This window comes from Choristoneura fumiferana, chromosome 24 (genome assembly GCF_025370935.1).
Source record: "Choristoneura fumiferana chromosome 24, NRCan_CFum_1, whole genome shotgun sequence".
NCBI classification, from domain to species: Eukaryota; Metazoa; Arthropoda; class Insecta; order Lepidoptera; family Tortricidae; genus Choristoneura; species Choristoneura fumiferana.
This window is the reverse complement of record NC_133495.1, coordinates 1,422,643-1,436,931: the sequence shown is the minus strand read 5'-3', so window position 1 is coordinate 1,436,931 and position 14,289 is coordinate 1,422,643. Positions and strand designations below refer to the sequence as shown.

The following is a 14,289-nucleotide window of genomic DNA, read 5'->3' as shown; positions in this document are numbered from 1 at the left end:
GATAACCGAATTCTACGCGGGTGAAGTCGCGGGCAAAAGCTAGTATACCTAATTTTTTAAATTGTAATGGGCGCATTCTCACCAACAAACTGTCATAATCAGTTTAGCGAGCGGATTTAGACAGCAAATACATATATATATATATGTATAATATATAAAAAAGGAACAATCAAAATTCAAAACATGTATTCTGCAAAGGCTCCTTTACATGACACTTTTTTTAAACTACCTCGCCAAGAAACTTGGCAGAAAGTATTGTTTTTCAAAATAAACTAAATAAATAATTACAAACAAAATACACATATGAACTAAAACAATTATTTTGCTCACCCGCGACCTTATGATTGCCACGCTTATACAAGGTATGCGTGTTCATGCAGTTCCTCCAGGTCCACTCTGTAAGAACACACACAAATCACACAAACCCATCTATCACTATATCACCACCACCACACTACACTACACTACACCAACAAGTTTCGAACTCAACCAGAGTTCATCTTAAGAACAACACAACCGTTCACCATGCAACATGTCGTAAGACCCTTAAAGTTGTCTTCCCAATTACAGCCAGAGCTCCCTCCAAGGAGGCCCTCCCGATGGGCCAGGACTGCGCCCCCGGCAGCGAGTGGAAGAGCGGCTGCAATGACTGCAAGTGCTCGCCTGAGGGGCTCCGGATATGCGCCTCTATTGGATGCCCTGAAGGCCAGGAAACTGGTAAGAACGCTTTTAATGTTCCATTGTCTTAAGAAAGAATAAATTTATTTGCTAAAATTCGGCACAACAAGAAAAAACCCCCGACTTTGTCACTTCAGAGTTCAATATCTCAAAAACGGCTTAACCGATTTTGATGAAACATGTCTAAGATTCATCGCTAGAAAACCTGATTTCAAATTAAAAAAAAACCGCATTCAAATCGGTCCACCCGTTTAAGAGCTACTGTGCCACAGACAGACACACAGAGGTCAAACTTATAACACCCCTCTTTTTGCGTCGGGGGTTAAAAAGAAACATTGTGCCGAAAGAAGCAAAAGGTTTCAGCGTGTTGCCACGGCAAGCCGCAGCGATGGTTTTCAGGTTTTCAGTAACTACTCTACTTACAAGGAACTTTATTTTCCTAACTGATATGCTCCTCTCATCTACTAAAAGGTTGACTGGCAGAGATTCCTTAAAGGGATAAGTCCGCCTTTGTACAAGGATCTCAAAGTTCTGCTAATTTTATTTTTGTTTCTTTTCTTTTGTACAGTAAAGAGTTTACATTTTACATATTACATGTACCTACATACATACATGCGGCGCTTAGAGGCTGGTGTTAGAAAGCTATATAACTTTGCATTGCAATAAACATAGTATAAAAGTCAACGCACGTAAAAAGAGCTCTGGGTGGCTAGTGGAGGGGATACGTTTGCGCATCTGTCAACTAACAAGCCAATGGCGTGACGGCCGCGCGCGCGCTCCTACGCCCCCTCCCGCGTCCCCCACTGCTCCGCCGCCAAATAGGTCCGTATTTCGCTCACTGCGCAGGTATGTCGCCAAGAGCTCTTTTTACGTGCGTTGATTTGTACTATAAATATTGCAATAAACGTAGAATAAAAAAACCACCAGGTCATCCGTCCATCTCGTTTATACGTTGTTATTTTAATTTCAGAGCCGCTTCTTCGCTGCGCCCCCCACAGCTTGTGGAAGAAGGAATGCAACACGTGTTGGTGCACCAGTGACGGCCGAGCCATGTGTACTAGGATCGGATGTGGTGGCATTTCTAGTAAGTTCTACATCCACCATCATATTATATCCAATGCAATGCACACACACCGTAGGTACAGTCAAGTGCAAAAATAAGTATCTACTCGAACCACTCAAAAATATGTTACTACGAGTATACCACGCGCCATATAGATCTGCCTAAAAGTTCATTACTTAATACTCAATTTCGACGCATTTTTGAGATACATTTTTTATGCGACGTCTTTTACGTTACTCACGGATTGTCTTCGAATCGCTAAATGGTATAGGCGGCGGAAGGTATACGGCCTTATTGCGTCGGAATAAGAGTCTTTGGTACATATTTTTGAAAATTGGAATAAGCGTAGGTACATACCTTTTTTTTACACTTGAATGTACGTTGCAAATAGTGTATTTTTAGCCGAAATTAAAACTAAACAACGACCTATTACAGGAGCGTCAAAGTTCGCATACTCTTTGCTGGTCATACCGTAATTTTTGTCCGAATCGTCGTTTGTCATACTTTTTTTCCCACTGAAACCTTACATTTTTCTGATATTTTTAAATGATCATCTTATAGAAGAAACTATAGGTTAAGTTAACTAGGTTTGTTTCAGCGAAAAAATAGTTATGACAAACGATCATTCTTATTAAATGATATTATTACGGATAACTCACGTCTTAAACCGAGTTTAGCTCGACATACTCAGGAGCACGCGACTCGGCGGCTTTCGCAACACGCACACTACGCGCCACCGCTCTGCTCGCACGACTCGGTTTAACACGTGAGTTATCCGTTATAATATCATTTAATATGAGTGAGTCTCACGGTAGTTTCATGTTCAAAACGATCATTCTGCTAATTATGCTATTCATTAGCTAATGTAAGTAGTTCACATTTCGGTAAAAATACACTATTACACCACCCGGGTCTTATCCCGCTTAACGAAACCCAGTAATAATTACCTATCCGTTTCGTTAAACGTGGTAAGTCCCGGGTGGTGTAATTGTTATGTAAATGAACTAAAAGAATTTCTTTGCTAGACTCGAGTCTAACATCTGGTAGCATGGTGTACGGTTGTGTTGCTCTGAAGATAAGCTCTGGTTGAGTTCGAAACGCGTCAGTTCCGTGTAGTGGAGATGATAGATGGGTTTGTGTGATTTGTGCGTGTTCTTACAGTGTGGAGGTGGAGGAACTGCATGAACACGCATATTTTGCATAAACTTAGCTATCATAAGGTCGCGGGTAAGCAAAGAAATTCTTTTAGTTCATTGATATGGACCTCCGCAAAGTAACGCCTGATTCAATAAATCAATAGTTATGCAGTTTAAATTTGGAAAAAATACACTATTACACCACCCGGGTGGGTTTTATCCCGCTTAACTAAACCAGTAATAATTACCTCGGCGTTTCGTTAAACGTGGTAAGTCCCGGGTGGTGTAATAATTATGTAGTTTCGGTAAAAAATAAACTATCTTATCACGCTCAACGAAATCGGTTATCGTTTAGTAATGGAGTAGGGACCAGGGGGCTCCAATCCATCGCGGGGCCCTGGGCACGTGCCCAGTGTGCCCAGTGGGGAAGAGGGGCCTGATTATGAAATGTATACTAAATAAATAGCCGGTGAGCTAGCTACGCGAATACGTTTGCAATTTATAGAGCAACGAAATCCCTCTAGTTAGTGTGTCATAGTATCATTATTAATAGATCCCGGCGCCTGGCAGCTGTTCAGCGGTGGGTGTGACAGTGCTTGGGCATCAAAGGGGTTGTAAAACCAATTGAAGGCGTGCAATTAGATCTCCGAGTTTGGTGTGATATTATAGCTAATTACGTATTTAATTCGAATATAACATTGCCATGCGTTTTAAGTAGTGGAAAAGACCTAGTGCCAGCCGGAAGGTAGACATCGGAACTCTGTAATTAAACACTATAACTATGCTGTGTTTGTGCTTAATGGAATTGCTGTGAGATGCACTTTGACTACAAATCACTAAAAAGTAAGAAATAAAGAAAAACCGGCCAAGAGGCAGCGATACCCCTTACTATAGGGTTGGATGAGAAAAAAAAATCACCCCCACTTTACGTCTATGGGAGGTACTCTAAAAAATTTACTTTTAAATTTTTAATTGTACTATTTGGTTGGCATAGTTTACCTATATATTCGTGCAAAATTGCAGCTTTCTAGCATTGATAGTCCCTGAGCAAAGTCGCGGACGGACAGACAGACAGACAGAAAGGCACACAGACAGACATGGCTCCGGAGCCCTAATAAAAAAGGCCGACTTTAAACAAAATTGATTTTGCCATAAATTTAATTGTCGTTCTTTATTTCAATTTTTTTTTGTGATTTCTAGTCAAAGTGCATCTCACAACGATTAAGCCCAGACACGGCATAGTTACATTGTTTTATTACAGAGTTCCGGTGCATCTTGGACGTCACGTGGCACTAGTTTTCTCCCAATTAAAACGTCTGGCAATGTTATATTCGAATTAAATACATAATTAGCTATAATTTTTACAACTCATTTGATGCAAATCCACAGTGCCACCCAACGCTGCAAAGCTGCCAGGCACCCGGATCTAATAATAATGATACTATGACACACTAGAGAGATTTCGTTGCTCTATAAATTGCAAACTTAATCCGTAGCTAGCTCTTAGAACAAAAAATAATATTTTCAGGTGACATGCACTTCAGCGATGACGAAAGTGAGCCTGATAGTCAAGAGGTTCAACCGGTAAGTTATGAAGACCTTGTACGACTGAGTAACTGGGGTATCGGTTGTGCGGTAAGAGGTCCGCGGGGCGGTTACTTTACGGGTGATTAGGGTTTGGAAAACAAGTAAAAAAGGACATATTGTCTTTAGCACATAAGGAGACTCAGCCCTAAATAAAAGTGGCAGTGCACTCGCCTTAGCTGAGAGCGTGTATACTGGTGCACTCGTGTCCTTGGCAGTGCTCAGTTGACTTATCTATAAAAATTAAAACTAACTATATTTAGAAGTAGATTTATCTACGTAAAAAGTATTCTACAGTTTAATTAAATAGTTAGGTACTTTTTTTGCTCGTATGTGTACGGTGCGCAAACTTTCCCCCACTCCCTTGTTTCATGCTCAAGAAGTTTGCCGGTATCTGTACGGACGCTCGGAATAGTGCATACCACAGATTACTAATATGTAGCTAGGTGCATACGAGCATGAATTCAATGATGAGAAGCATTTTTTATAAATATAAAAAACGGATTTATTTGTTTAGGTCGGCAACCACGCAACCGATCATGGATATAGTAACTACAGTAGGGTTTTTAAAATATATATTGTTCAATAAGAATATATTTCATGCAAAAAATTTCAACGTGGAGACAAAGAGTAAGCAAAATTATTTAATACATGAACAGATATGAACATGATTGATTATATGATTTATCTCGAGGTGATTAACTACTTGTGAATCCATGCCCGCCTCCGCGAAACTCTTACCGCGCAATGCAGGCGATACACTAATTAAGGAGCGGCCACACCGCTGCTTAAAAAACGGTGACGGTACGGAATCGCAGTGACGCATCGTATGCCCACCGTTTATTATTGCATACTCTTCACACCGCTGCTTAATATACGGAATCGCAGTGACGTGCCGTAAACGTTAGGACTTTACCGAACAAAAGTCGTGACGTTTACAGCACGTCACTGCGATTCCGTACCGTCACCGTTTTTTAAGCAGCGGTATGGCCGCTCCTTTTCTCTGTCGTTACCACAAAACACCAGCTCATTTGTTATTAAACTGGTATTAATTTCACACTTCATTACCGAAGCTATTGGACCACAAAGCACGACATCAGAGTTTTGCACAAAGTATACAAATTTTACTTAACTGAAATATCTGTGCACCTTGCTAGCTTGGGTGCAGTACTCCGCGCTTCCTCGTACTGCACACCAAAGATTTAGTAGATATTTAAAGCATACTATATTTTTCCATATCTACCTAAAAACTTGTTCAAAACCTGCAGTGCATGACTTATATTTGCACTTGTTAGATTTTTTGCTGTGTGCTGATCCTCGACTTTCTTTGGAGTCAAAAAGCCAGGTGCATAAATATTTTCAACGGTGTTCTTTTTCGCTCCTATATTTAAGTACATTTAGCACACTCACAAACATACACGTACGTAATTTTACATTACAGTACTAAAACCAATAAATAATGTACTTATATGAAACTTCGCTATGTTGCATTGATATTTATTACACGACTTTAATAGATTGCTACAACCGGTTTCGGTTTCCATATAGTTTTGTTGGATCTATATTGGAATCCATACCTATTAAAAGTCAAAATTTAATATTTGCCATTGATCATTTGCCGTAAATATTTTTTCTTGAAAACTATAAATAATTCCTGATTGTTATAAAATAAACCTAACCTAACCTATAAGATTCTACAGGATATCGGGCATTTGAAAGTTCCTGAAAATTTTATAGCTTTAGAGAAAAAAAGAGTTATGGCAAATGATCGTTATGTATGACAAAGATTACATTATGGCATACAATGTTATGGATCGCGAACGGGGCCCAGTTTTTTTGGATGGCATAAAGGCAGCTTCTTTCTGAAGGTCGAGGTTTTATATATTTTTGGGGAGAAACCTAAATCACTGTTACGTAAACACTACCCTCATTTTGCACTATGGATATAGCGTTAGAAATAAAACTGGTGGTTGAATTGTCACATAACCCGGTGGTAAATGCACAAGGTATGTCACTGTTTTGTTAATATTGTATGAGTACATGTTATTTATTTTTATAAAAGGCATATGAATCATACAGTAATCAAAATTTTAGGGCAGATTATCGAAAGTACCAAAGATCGTTGACAATATTTTGATTGGATTTAAAGAAAATGATGAAACTAATGATGATGATGGACCAGCTATAGCACTAGATGAATATAATCTCACCGAAATGAATCTGAAAGATTTAGATGACTTCGTGGATAATTACGTGGAGACACCTGGACAGTATACAAAATTTTATAATAATTTAGAAGGCCTAGACGTGAAAAGGTTAAAAGGTCCATTCACTGATTACAAAATCCAAGATGAAAATAATCATATCTTGAATAATCAACAAGAATCAAAAGAGACTGTTAAAATAGTTCAATCTGATGTATTAAGTGAAGAAGAATTAAAAGTATTGGAAACTTCGTACATAAATCATAATAAGCACAATGTCAGAGTGGATGCTGATCTAAAAAGTGTGAATAATGAATTGGGCGAATTAGAAACTCTCGATGGTAATGAACGTAACAATCAAGCAATGCATCACGTTATAAAGAGATCAGTATGCAAACCGAATCAGGATTTTCAAAATGAGTGCAATACTTGCAAGTGTTCGGCGACAGGGCAGAGCTATGAATGCACACAGAACGAATGCATGGATAAAGATAAAGAAGATCTGGATAAGGAAGTAGAAGTCTTTATGGAAAACGAGGTAATGTTCCGTTTATGATTATTATGTCTTTACGATTCAGTTACTTGAATATTATTAAGTTAAGATATCGTTTTTAAGACTGCTTTTTATGCATGCAGTAGTTATTAAATATGACATCAGTCTCATTGAAATTATAAAAGTAATTACTGTCGAAAAGCAAAAGATTTTTTTCTTCAATAACATTGTGTGTAAGTAAGTACATGAAACAAAAGTATATAAGTTTGATGAACAAGGGATAATTAAAATTGAAATACCTTGTATCCCGTTAAATTAGATCATTTCATTCTTAAAATACTTCTAAAGAAACTTTTTGATTACTTTTAGGGTGTAGATCACATAGAACGCCATTCTGTATGCAAGCCGAGCTCGACTTTTTTCGTCAGCTGCAACCCCTGCCATTGCAACGCTGACGGAACCGACTTCAGCTGCACTAACAAGCCCTGCCCTCCGCCTGAGGATGTCGAGGTCTTCCATGAGCTTAATGTCAGTGGTCCCTAAACCCTTGCCTATCAACTTGTCTCTAGATAAGATCATTTTATTACTATAATAGTATGTCAGTATCAAAGTGAAAGGGACAGGACACATTTACATTATATTTTGTTTGTATTTTCTTTTTGATAGGATACAAACAGGCTAAAAAAAGTGAAGATTTTTTCATGGGTGTTCATTAGGTCTTGTTCAGCCACTAAGTGAAGCATTCTTGGTTAATTTTGGGGAGCCTTCATCATTATTTGCCTTTTTGTTACAGGACATGAAGCCAATAGTTCCGTTAAAAAGTGAAGAAACAGCAAATAACAAAGTATCAAAAACATTGTGAAAAGTCTAGTATTAACTATACAAAATAACATATATTAAACAGACCTAGCTTTTTAAGAATTACTTTTTTTCTTTATCTACTAGTATTTACTCTGTTTCAGAACCTATTGTATAACTTTGAAGGCTCTTCCTAATATTTGTGAAGTTTTTTATACGTAGTAGTCGGAAGATGGTAAAACAGGAGAAAAAAGTCCAAAACGAGAAGCAAATTATTATTTATTTTGAAGATAATGGCGGTACACTTCTAAAACCTAAGAGCAAAGACGTGCAGGCGGTTACTAGAGCATAAATCAACACTGTTCGGGAACTCAATGCCCGCATACCCTGCACCTCGCACGTCTCTTACACTTCCATTCACGAATTGCATTGCGAAAATTTAATATTTTTATTGCTATGGCACACGTTTTTTTATTTAATAAGATGCAAATGAATCAAACGAGTCACCTGAAGATAAACAAGCACGCACAACCACCTATTGCAACACAGAAAGTTGCAGAAGTGTATGGGAGTAAATACGTGACAATATCATCGACATAAAGAACTGTTAACCACTCATTGATAAATTGTATGCGACGGAGAGATATGATTAGTAGGACAAATCAAACAGAGCTTCACAGATATCTGCCACATTACATTTATCCATGAGTGGTGAAACAGAGCAAGTCTCATTTACATATAATGCATCACGATCCTTTTCATCATTAGGCCGTAAAATCTGCCCTAAAGGCTAACGTCACAAAGAAGAAGGTATGCGTGGAGAATCGCATGTTCATCATGAACTGCAACACTTGCTGGTGCAATGAAGATGGCACGAGTTATATGTGCACCAGACGCGTGTGTATCCCCGACCTGCCAGATGAACCGGAGGTGGAGGATTCGAAACCAGAGGTAGCTGATTAATGATACAATAGAATGACTCTTTATTGTACACCACAAATAGTAAACGATACAGAAAACAATAATCTAGTGTAATGATCTAGTGCGACTGATTATCTAGTCTAGTGTGTGTATGTATGTGTATTTAATTCAAATAAAAAATATCAAGAAATACAAATACACAGAGAGGAGAGCAAAAGCGAGCTTATCCCTAAAAGGGACCTCTTCCAGCTAACCTGGGTGTGTGATGTGTATAGGTAGTGTAATGATCTAGTGGTATTTTACTTATCGGCGGTACAATTATAATAAAATAAGCAATGAATAATGTCATGATAGTACATAAATATGCTGATGAGTTTCAAGAAGGCAGAGGTATCTGCCAACTATTTTTGTGTTTCTACAATACATCCTTATCTGATAAGTATTGCCTATGGGAGGGGCCATAGCTTCTGCAACGAACTACTAGTTAAACTTCTTGTCTTGTAGTAATTTTTTTTATACAGACCTGTTTAGGTTACCTAATTAATTAGCTATCTAAAATATGTCCACTGTTGGAACAATGGATTGTTCCCCTAATGATATTTAGAGATTCTTTGTACTCTGTATTCAGAAGTACTACTTCTCCTTACCATTCTCTTGTTTTTCAATCACCAATTAAAAGCAGAAGCTCCGTATCATAAAACGTGAGTGTCGCCCTGATGAAGTATTTGAGTTGGACTGCAACATGTGCCGCTGTGATCCTGATGGCAAGTCCTTTTCGTGCACCCGCCGCGCATGCGTCGATGAAGATATCAAAGACGTCAAGGTTTGTGCTGGTCTTGCTCCTACAATAGGATCTGGTGATGGCTATAGTTTCTTCTCTTCCTACTGCGACGGATACGCTGGGAAATACTTATACTTATTAAAGTTTGTCTAGAGACGTTATTGTCTATGCGCAATCACAATCGTTTTCATTCTTGGTAGATTCTACCGTCGAAAAGAAATGGTGAATGCAATTAAGATGATGGGTATGTGCATTAGACGATAAATGTGGATCAACTTTTTCTGTAATGTCATTATGACTTGAACCAAGTTATTTTCTTTCTATAAATAAAAAGAATCGAGGATTAAAACTGAAGCTGTAAGTTAAACGTGCTCATCACGTCACAGTCTCAATAGTTGCCATATTTAAATTTGTGTCAGCAATAGCTGTAACAGCAGTATCTACTGAGCATTAGCGGGTCAACCACTCGGACGTTTACCTACTGCTTATTTCCGGCAATCATAAGTTGTTATCGTTATATTTCTATTGCTTGGAATGGGTGTTTTCATTTATAAATAAATAATTTGATACTGCTTGTGTTTTCATTAAATTCCTAAATTATCTTTACTTTTCCTAATTTTCCACTTTTAACTCCTAATTATGGTGATGGTAAAAGATCTGGTCACTTCAAAATAGAATACTTATCAAAATTATTCCTTCTTTGATTTCAGAATCAGACACTGTCGAGGAAAGTCAGAGCAGCTCCACAGGTAACGTACAGTCAATTTATCTTAAAAACTTCTTTCAAAAAATTACTAAGCCCAACATGGTAATGCCCAATAAACAACACCCTGCTGTCATCTTTATTGCTAGTAAAATGACGTACGAGTAAGATTCAGTAAGCTAGATGAGAAAGCAAGATGACGAAGTTTTCCGACAAAATACAATGGCAAAATATTATTCACTATAGGTAGTGCCACGAGAGTTGAAGTGAATGATTACACACACAGCTACATAAAGAACTGATTGCATAAAAGGTGAATGAATACTTAAAATGAATCATTGTCATAATCCCGCTGTCATTACGTGACATGTTCTTGTGTGCGTGACCTCAACTCTGGTGGCACTTGTTCAGTTATTCGCAATCACCATTTCCAAGATATAACGCCTCATCTCTCAGTAGGAACCACCGAAGACCTGCAAGCCGGACCAGGAGTTCCGGATGGACTGCAACAAGTGCCTCTGTGACAGTGCGGGCCAGAACTTCTCCTGCACCCGCATTGATTGCAACGCTCTCAACAACAACAACAATGGTGGCACCAGGAGAAGAAGAGGTGAGGATATCAGTGAAAATACCTTTTTGGTACTTTATGTTATAGGATAGAAACGGGTTGGCGGGTTTACTGGGAGAGAAAAATTATTGTCACACTTGGTAATCCTTCTCAAAAGAATAATTGAAACTGTATTGGTGGTTCTTTGACAGAGGAGTAAGCAAGCTGATAATTTGGATATCATCACAAAATTGGACTAGAAAACATAGCATATTTAGCAATATGGTATTCTCCTGCTAATAATACGAGTAAAACTTTCTGGTAACTAAAGAATTAATTCTGAAATTTATAATCTGCCCTTTTATTACAAGAATTTTCGACTTTTCAGACGTGTCTCACAAGGTCCCAGCAGACTGCGTCCCCGGGAGTGTATTCGACCAGGGCTGCAACGTGTGCCGCTGCACGGAGGACGGGGGGCATGCCATCTGTACCCTCAAGCGGTGTCCCAATAAAGAGGACAACAAAGTATCTAGTAAGTCCCCTACTACAAAAAAACGCTTGGTATCCTGCTTGGTTTATCCGTCAACAGCGAACTTTGAAAATTCCGGAGTAGATAAAAAAATAATATGACTGACTGACTGATTGACTTACTGACAGATAACGCAGAGTTACGGACAATTACTAGAATAAGTATTTTTTATTAGAAGTTTCCAGCCCAAAAGCTTTTTACACACAGTTGGGATTTCTTTGTTACACTGATGGAATAAATCAGCACTCTTACCACGCACACACGTAGAATTTCAAAGAGCGATTGAAAATTTCAGTATTGCTATACCGGGGTATTTGCTTCTTTCATAATCTGATTGGAGACAAACTCATTGGTCACATATACTTAGGTTATGGCAAAAGATGCAGAAAATTATCTGAGTCAAATAATCGGAGAAGTGTCGGAGATATTTCACGATAAATAATTTTTCTTCTGCAGCAACGGAGTCCAGTTTCCGCTGTAACCCTGGCGAGCAGTTCAAGCAATCCTGCAATGACTGCAGCTGCTCTGCTGATGGCAAAAGCGTTTTCTGCACACTTTTCATCTGTGATGAAGACCTTACGCCTTAATGCCTCTAGTATTACACGCATGCACACAGAACCGACTGTCATCTGTCGTTATGATAACGAGTAAGGTTCGAAAGTTCATGTGACATCGTTTCTATTCTTAGAGGACAGAAAATTTTGACGTCAGTGATAGGTTTAGTTTAGGGGTGACCAGCGGTAACTAACATAAGGATAGTGAACTCCGATAAGGTACATGTTACTACTAGATATGTTTTACTTAAGATATTGAGAACAAAATCAGTAGATACCGTAATCTTGCACTAGTTCCTTTCCTTAAGTAATAGAAGTAAGTAAGGTTGACATTGAGATTAGGTTGGTTCTGGAGTGCATGTGTATAGCAATATACTTCATTCAATCAGGTTCCATTTGATTAATTGCAAAGTCAGTTCTCCGATGAGCATATGCTTGGAATAGTGATACATAGAACCCTAATACGTACAGTCACCGGCAAAATTTTAATGCAACCACAGTACCACTACCATGAGTTTACAGTGACCGTACTCGATAGCGACGGCGTAAATTATTTGTAAAGGCGCTGTACAATGCTCCATACAAATAATTTACGCCGTCGCTATCGAGTACGGTCACTGTAAACTCATGGTAGTGGTGCAGAAACTCTATTCATAATACTGAGCCGTTCCAGCGTATCAAATATGTTTAGCGCTTCGTTCTATCCGACATTATCATTATTGCTGGAGTCTGTTCCTGGTTTGAGCATAGACGGCTTAGTGCATGCTGTAGTTCTAGCAAAGTGTATGATGTTGACAAAATTGGCTTTTAGTCTGCAGTGTTGCTTCTCAAGGTTGTGTCGACTTCGGCCAATCTGGGACGTTATATGATCGATGCGATACGTAAACCAATGGCTGTATAAGTATAACTAAAAAAGGAGTGACACAGTCTATTGATCTATTATACTTACATGAACTATCACTCAATGCTATTCTGGGTATATTGAGAAACTTATGAGTACTCAACTGACTTCTGACATCTTGTTTGACGTATCTTTAGATGATAACTTGTTCAGAGTTAGATTACCAACATCCATGTTTGTTGTAAAGCCTTATTTTTATATAAATATTAACTAGTACTTATTTAATAAAGGTACGTAAGGAACTGCAGCTTCGTTAGTTAACATTTATTTTGTTGTGATTTAACAATTTTGATTTCTGCCGTAAGAAAGATTTGATTCCTAATCGACATCTACTCTGTAGATTTTTTGTAGTTGAATGTGCGCGACCCTTATTTAAATGTAGCATTAACAGTATCATTAACGTATTTGTTAAATTTTTAACCATGAACTGTACAAGTTTTAATTGACGCAATCATTTCTATCAATGATGCAGTCTGCAAAATTTCAAAACAGGGTTACGTTAAGGGCTTCATAATTCAAATTTCAAAATTAACGATAGAATTTTTTTAGGTTAGTATGAATGTCTAATGTGTGAATGTTTCGCATTTTGTTATCGAACCGTAATCAGAATAGGAATAAGCTCAGAATGCCAATTTTACGCAAGTACGAGTAAATTAGGTACTGTTGTTAGTGGAATATTTCTGAATCGAATTATCAGAGCAGAGGTATATTTTTCCATAAGGTACAATCTGGACTCTACTTTGGCAAAAATAAATGTCAATTACGGATAAGTTTGACAAATAAACAAACTATTTTTATTTAATTCTAATATATTATGTAGGTATACGTGCCGATTTAACGGCCATTAACATATATTTTCATAACGTCTACATATTACTCAAAATGATATCAATTAAATTACTAATATACCTTAAATTTCTGTTCTAATTGCGGTCAGATAATCATTAGTCATTACCAAATCAATTCATATTCATGTTGTCGGCCATCCAATTGTTCATCACAATAGTAACGTAGGAAAAATACCCATTTCATTCCTTAGTTTAAAAGTGTGTGTTGTAGGTATAATTGAGACTAGTTAGTAAGTGATGTACATCGGATAAGTGGCTTAATCTAGTACGTTTCGTACCCTGTATTAGAAGATACGTAATAAACTTAAGTTGTGGAATCGCAAGTGAATAAAACGTTTGAAGTTATTTGGTCGTTTCATTTTTTATCTTACCACTCTGTCATCAAAAAAACCGTTGATTGACACTACAAGGTTGGATTAGAAAAAAAAATCACCCCCACTTTACGTCCATGGGAGGTACCCTAAAAAATTTTTTTTTGAATTTTTCATTGTACCATTTTGTCGGCATAGTTTACATATATATTCGTGCTGAGCAAAGCCGCGGACGGAC

The 14,289-nt window shown here is 37.9% G+C and overlaps 1 protein-coding gene across 4 annotated transcripts in view; it reads left to right on the top strand.

The window, feature by feature from the left end:
- The window catches only part of LOC141441998 (uncharacterized), a 40,993-nt gene extending 26,908 nt beyond the window's left edge, over positions 1 to 14,085 (top strand). The window contains exons 5-13 of one of the 4 annotated variants that reach the window (XM_074106904.1): positions 571 to 717; positions 1,649 to 1,762; positions 4,406 to 4,461; positions 8,725 to 8,907; positions 9,560 to 9,700; positions 10,369 to 10,407; positions 10,821 to 10,971; positions 11,297 to 11,440; positions 11,894 to 14,085. In XM_074106904.1, the coding sequence (XP_073963005.1) occupies positions 571 to 717; positions 1,649 to 1,762; positions 4,406 to 4,461; positions 8,725 to 8,907; positions 9,560 to 9,700; positions 10,369 to 10,407; positions 10,821 to 10,971; positions 11,297 to 11,440; positions 11,894 to 12,024 (1,106 nt within the window). In that variant the 3' untranslated portion in view covers positions 12,025 to 14,085. The other 3 variants (XM_074106903.1, XM_074106905.1, XM_074106902.1) reach the window with 3 other exon arrangements.
- The last annotated feature ends 204 nt before the right edge of the window (positions 14,086 to 14,289 follow it).